The following is a 6,654-nucleotide window of genomic DNA, read 5'->3' on the forward strand; positions in this document are numbered from 1 at the left end:
AACTCAACCCTAATTCCCAACTTGACTAGGAATTGCTTCCGTTATATATATTGAAAAACATTTTGTACAATTGGTCAAATGAGGACACATATATGGACAAAATCATGCAACGTGGAAAGCTTTACCTAATATAGCATTCTCCATTTAGCCAATTCCTTTATTTTATTATTAAAAGATGGAGAGAATACTTCTTTTCTCTCCATAAATATAGTATACGATTCCTTATTCATATTGGATACTCCATTTTGTTAGTTGCCTAAAATGATCCACAAGAATAACTATATATATATATATATATATATATATATATATATATACCTAAAAAACTTACTGTAATTAAATTACCTTAAAAAAAAATTAATAAAAATTTCATTTAACACCCTAACGATCCATCACTCATACCAATTTATAATTTTTATTATGCAATTATTATTTTTTATTTTTTTTACCAATGCAGTTAAATTCATTTATAACCCCATACCTACTCAATTTCGAGTAAATAGTTGCGTAATCGATATGACATGCATAAACGATTAAACAATTTAAAATAATTATTACGTAATTGATGTAAATTTGTTCAGTAACTTAAGATGTTATTTTAGTGTTTAATTTGAAACACAAAAAAAAAATATAAGGCTTTTAATACAAGCGAATTACTTAATCAATGATTCAGAATGGGTGTAATATAAATTTCCCAAGAAAATAGAAAAATAAAAAGAAAAAGAAATAAAAAAATTACAAGGCTTATAATATAAGCGAATGAGACTAATAAGAAAAAAAAGAAAAGAAAAGAAAGGTGTAATATACTCAAGGCGGCTGTAAGTGTATTTCCTTACACGTTCACATTTATTTTCATTATCTTTATATATATATATATATATATATATTTCTTCGCAAATTCCGAATGCATGCGGCCTTCTTGAATCAGAGACCTAAACGGAGTTTTCACTTTTTAAAGATCTTACTAGATGAACGGGTAAGAGATTAGCGACCTAAATGGAGTTTCCACTTCATAAAGGTTTTGTTTTTTCAAAGAGAGGATAAATTCTTATAAATATCCATATCTCGCTAAAAGGAGAATATCCATCGGGAAGTGAAGCAATAAGGGTCCTGCCTAATATGACTTCGAGATAATTTAGCTTTGCATTAGCACCTTATTGCCATGCCTAACTACATGACTAACACGAACCCAGGAAAAATCTCGAAGCAATTGAAGAATATCAAATTTGATAGCATCCAAAGTTACAGGACTTGAATCTGGAATCATCACTGCCTTACAAAGCACCTGTGAGTCATTTTCAAACCAACAGGATGAAATATGAAAATGATGAGCCAAAATGATAGCCTTTATGAAACATTTAGCTTATGCTATAGTAACATTTAGAGAATGAAAAGGGGAAAAAACAATTAAATGAAGGATTTTCCAGTTGAATCACGAAACACAGCACCACCTCCTCCAATGGATGTCAACCGGAAAAAAGAAACATCAAAATTACATTTGATTTCTCCTAAATTTGGAGGCAACCAATGAGATGTAGAATGAACCGAATTTAACTTACCCAACCTACCATTCACAACACAACAAGAGGGAGCCTGAATAGCATCCATAAATTCCCAAAATTGAGCACAAGCAGTTTTAACAATGGATGTCGGACTCCTAAAGTTCTATCAAAACAAAGATTATTTCACCCTTTTCATATGTGCCAACACGCTAAATTCAGCAAACCCAAATTTTTAAGACCATCACCAGTGGAAACCCATAATGAAATTAAGTTTGCCCACCAATCTGTAAAGGAGAGCGGAGGAGAAGATGTAAAATCAAATCTAAATGGGGACAACTTCCAAATAAGGATAGAAACTGGACAAGAAAACAAAAGGTGAGAAGTGGATTCCTCAGCAAGCCCATAAAGGTCTTACCAGTTAAACTGGTAAGACATTTAACATTTCTCTATGGTTTTCTATATTATTATTTTTTTATTTCATGAAAATTTATTGCTTCCATATTAAGTTACATAAAATGGGAACGAGAACGTACTCAAAATTTTTGGTTAAGAAGAATTAATGTTTTGTTTTTTTGGTTATTTTGGTTAAGAAGAATTAATGTTTTGTTAAAAAGGATTGTGTAACTTAGCTTTCACACTCTCATAGAGAGGAATTTGGGTGGCTTTACGTGACTCCACAGTTTACAAGTAAATGAACCCTTGAATTATGTTTTTTCTTATTTTGATTTATTTATTTATTTATACGTAGATGAGCATTTGGAAAATTGGAAACCAAGTTTTAGTCAAAGAAATAGGGTCCAACTTGGGGCGAGCCAATCCGAATTCAGCCCAAATCCAACAAGTATAATGTGGTTATAAAAACCAATTTGCCACAATTTTGCTACTAATAAACCAAAATAACATTTGGACAAAATATTGAACATTGTTGGCTTATATTTATCTCAAAAGTAGTACAATGTTCAAGTAAAAGTAGCAAGAAACGACTTTCACTAGGTTTTTCCCTCTAAACTTGTTACCTAAATTTTGAAGCATGGAGGTAGCCAGAGTTCCTCTAAACTGTTTGTACATAGGCTGGCCTTTTTCCATCTCTAATGTATTTTAATGTATAAGAATTGAATATATATATATATATATTATAGCTGTATTAATTCTGGTATCAACTTCCACAGAAATGACAGCTCCCTTTGTGAGAACTGTGGTTTGGCTTCAATTTGAATCTGCTCCAACCCCTCCAAGAGTATCATCTCTCCTTCATCCACCACCTCCGATGGCTTAATCATGTTGGTAACAGCCTCTGTAATTTCCTGAACCAAATCAACAATCACGCCGTCCACACCCATTAGATGCTGCAAGTAGACTGCTTCCACCACATTGCTGCAAGTAAACATCATTTTCCTAGTCAGTACCCTAAAATTAATCATTCAACTACACAAATTTAGTTATTAAATAAATTATCTTTCTAATATGAACTTACTTCAATTTGCCGTATGTTAGGAGTGAGAGCTTAGACGCTTTAATCTTGGTTACAGCTGCCGGATTTCGAAAGATTCCTTTAACTTCTGAAACAATGCCTTGCAAACCACCTTCTAAGCACACCTTTATTGCTTCCTCCAACGAATTCCTTCTCACATCACTGTAAATCTCAGCTCCTCCGTTTGTAAGGAAGAACACCTGCTCGGAATAAGTAGAAACTTATTCATATATGTGCTTTTAACACTAGTTATTCAGTTTAATTGCCTAGAAAATGAAGGAAAAAACAGTAAAAAATTAGATATTTGAGAATTGCACTTACAGGGTAGGAGCTCTGCAATTTCTTGACAAGAAGTGCTGCATCAGGTTGGAAGCTGGAGAAAATGATAGGTCTGTCTTTGGCGTGTTCAAACACCACCTGAATTACAATTTTCCACACAATTAATTAACAACCACCCAATAAATAAAGAAAAATAAATTAAGCTCGGAAAATGATAAACTTGACAAATCGTATTTGTATATTTTAGGCACCTTCAAGATGGTTTGGAGAACATGGGTGAGATGATGTTGTTGATAGACAATGTTGTCGTCAAACTTCAGCTCAATGTTAAAGCCCAGAGAAGGGTTGACCATCTGAAATGCTTCTTCAAGGGTACAGTGGGAGTCATCGTTTTCGACATTCCAGCTTATAATTTTGCCATCTTTGGTTTTCCTTAGGAGAGGCTTCCCCAACTTCTCGGGTTCTCTTTGGGGACCATAGAGAAGAAACTCAGAGAGAGACAACTCTGTCACTCTCTTCTCAATTACAGTACCCTGAAATTTACAGGTTTCCAAATGATAAGATATCAATTGCGAAAAAGCAAAAGAAATAAATGGAAAAATATGGGGAGAGACACGGAGACAGAGGAATGGCTTACGTTTTCTTGAGAGAGGATGGTGTCGTCGTGAAAAATGATGGGGCTGTCATCTTTAGTCACCTACAAAACATACATTTGTTTCTTTTACACACAACAAGTGTAAAAAATATAATGCCCAACAAGACGGCAAAGGAAGAACTAATCAGCACAGCACCCTTATGATCAAAGTTTATATAAATAATAATAATAATAATAAATTAAATTAAACTCCTCTAAATTATCACTCTGTAATAAATAAATAAATAAAGTGACAAACGACAACTAGTACTAAATTTTCAACTCAGATAGAATTGCTTTTTCTAATATTATTTTAAAATTTTAATAACTATTTTTTAACATGATGGTGGAATCTGAGAGGATTTTTAAAGACAATTGTTGAATTTTTTTTTTTTTTTTTTTTTTTTTTTTGTGAAAAATAAATCTGTCCAGAACCATTAATAACAACACAATAGGAAAGAAAATAAAGATGATGAGAGTAGGCAACCTTTAACAATAATATATAGAGAGATATCATTAAAAATTGAATATGTAAAAAAAAAAGTATGAACATTTTTAAGACTCGTAAAAAATTTATAGACAAATTTACAAATAAAAAAAAGTTTCAGTGGGACGACTGCCCCCACTTAATGGGTCCGTGCATGAACATGACTTTCATGTGAGATCTAGACTTATTAGTAATTATTAGTAAAGGATCCAAATCTGAATTTGATTCATAACCTTAATATGGATTACAAATTTAATTTAATAACTAATTAGAATTAGAATTTGTTAACTAAATATATCAAATATAAATTATTGGTAAATTCTAACTGATAATAATCAGATCCAATACAATATTAGAGATCTCTCATGATAAATTAATAAATTAAATAATTCATTTAACTTTTCACTTATTTAAAAAAATTATTTTTTAATAATTAAATAAAAAAGAGCTCATTCTTGTAATAGCATTACTCTAAAATATTTTAAACATATACTATCCTCCTCCCTCTCTCTATTTTCTCTTACACTTATTTTCTTTCAGAAAGAGTAAATATATATTTCTTTCATATTTTATTTGTCTTTTATTTTCTCTTTTTAATCATTGTTTGTCCTTTTTTTTAAGATTAATATTTTTTTAAAAAAATAATTAAATCGCTATATAATTACTGCCGAGTCCCTATTTATTGAAAAGTTACTAAGCCTTTAAAGTTTTGAATATTTTTAAAATCAAAAAAAAAAAAAAAAAAGATGTGAAATATAAATGTCTTTAGTATTTGTAACTAAATGTCTTTGGTATTTGTGACTCATGTGTCCCGAATTAAATGTTACAAATACCAAAGACATATTTAATTCGGGACCAAAAAAATATTTAAAAAATAAAAATAACCACTTATTTTAAAACAGACAAAAAATAAATAAATAATAATACTTATTTTAAGACAGAGAAGTACTGGTCAAGTATTGACACCTTAAATTTAAAAGGGTGAAAATTTAGGTTAAAGTGCCAATTCAATACCACAAAATATAGCATTATTGAATTTAAATTGGATCATCAGTTTGACCTACTTACCGACATAAAGTAATAGGACACGTTTCCTTGCTTACAAAACCCAATAAAAGTACTAGGATTTAATGCGACATACGCGGCGAGCTTATGACAAACCCACAGCCGATCGTGCCAAGGCACAAACTTTTTACATATACTCTTGCAAGTTGCACTATATATAATTATTTGGATTAAGGTCGGTCAATGAATAATTTTTTTTTTTTAAATCCATTAAGAACAGAATTCCGCTTATAAATTATGTATATACTTTGGCGGTAACCCGAACCCAATCACAATCCTGCGTAGTATTTTTTTTTTTAATGGGTTTAGAAAATCATTCGATCACTAATCAAACTTAATTAGTGATGAAATTAACAATCCAAACTTAAACTTTTCTAAATATACATAAACTTACATATATATATATATATATAGTGAATCCAAGATTAGAATGTATACCTGAACATCAAACTCGATGAAATCAACAGGGAAAGTGGAAGCAGCATTGAAAGAGAGAATGGAGTTCTCTTTAAAGGCCTTCATTCTCCTATCAGAGGACTGCAACACATTCATTCCACTTCCTCTGTGCCCAATCACTGCAAATTTCGGAATTCTAAAGGAACTTGATTTCACCACCTCATGATCAACAACCCCTGCGCGCACCATATGTATAGTTTTATGAACAAAACAAACGTACATTTATACATATGATATAAAAATATTATATTATACCAGTAATATATAAAAATGATAAATATATATATAAATATATATATATATATACCTTTGGTGAAACGAGTGGAGTAGAGTGCCAAGGAGGGGTTTTCGGTGACTTGATCGAGATTGGGAACGTCGGAGACATGAACGGCCTTCAAAGCCATTGCGTGTATGTGTGTGTGAGAGAGAGAGACAAGAATAATGAGAAGTATAGAAGAATGGTTGAAGCAAATGGGATATAAGTGGGAGGACTATTTAAGGAGTGGGAAAAGTGGAGGGAGGAACCAAACCGAACGGGATTTTCGCCTAGAATATTCTTTGGTAACTCCTCATATGCCTTTGGATATTCCTCAAATTCCATTCATCCAACCAAACGCCGTCATTACTACCGTCCATACAAAGTTATATATTCCGTCTATTTTCAACTGACTTCATTAAAAGAGAGACCCTACCCCCTTTCCTTTCCTAACAGTATTAACAACCACTGCTCTTTTGGTTTGGGACACTTGACACCCACGTT

At 31.6% G+C, this 6,654-nt stretch overlaps 1 protein-coding gene across 1 annotated transcript; it reads right to left on the minus strand.

Annotated features, from left to right (window-relative positions):
- Window positions 1-2,417: 2,417 nt before the first annotated feature.
- On the minus strand, window positions 2,418-6,372 carry LOC132315624 (glycerophosphodiester phosphodiesterase GDPD1, chloroplastic-like). The gene is made up of 7 exons (XM_059813963.1): window positions 6,202-6,372; window positions 5,877-6,070; window positions 3,890-3,949; window positions 3,504-3,785; window positions 3,295-3,390; window positions 2,977-3,173; window positions 2,418-2,876 (listed from the first exon to the last, which is right to left on the minus strand). The coding sequence occupies exons 1-7, from the start codon at window positions 6,296-6,298 to the stop codon at window positions 2,636-2,638; spliced, it is 1,167 nt and encodes a 388-aa protein (XP_059669946.1). The 5' UTR covers window positions 6,299-6,372; the 3' UTR covers window positions 2,418-2,635.
- Between the last annotated feature and the right edge of the window lie 282 nt (window positions 6,373-6,654).

Source organism: Cornus florida, unplaced genomic scaffold (assembly GCF_030987335.1).
Source record: "Cornus florida cultivar Cherokee Brave unplaced genomic scaffold, ASM3098733v1 CherokeeBrave_3.0.0_Hap2_Chr07, whole genome shotgun sequence".
Lineage (NCBI taxonomy): Eukaryota > Viridiplantae > Streptophyta > Magnoliopsida > Cornales > Cornaceae > Cornus > Cornus florida.

Bases quoted from the DNA above. Each gene is read 5' to 3' on its own strand.
- LOC132315624 (XM_059813963.1), bottom strand. From the start codon at position 6,298: ATGGCTTTGAAGGCCGTTCATGTCTCCGACGTTCCCAATCTCGATCAA. The intron at 3,786-3,889 runs GTAAGCCATTCC...TGTAAATTTCAG, and splicing joins CCATCCTCTCTCAAGAAAAC to GGTACTGTAATTGAGAAGAG. The intron at 3,391-3,503 runs GTGCCTAAAATA...ATTGTAATTCAG, and splicing joins TTCTCCAAACCATCTTGAAG to GTGGTGTTTGAACACGCCAA.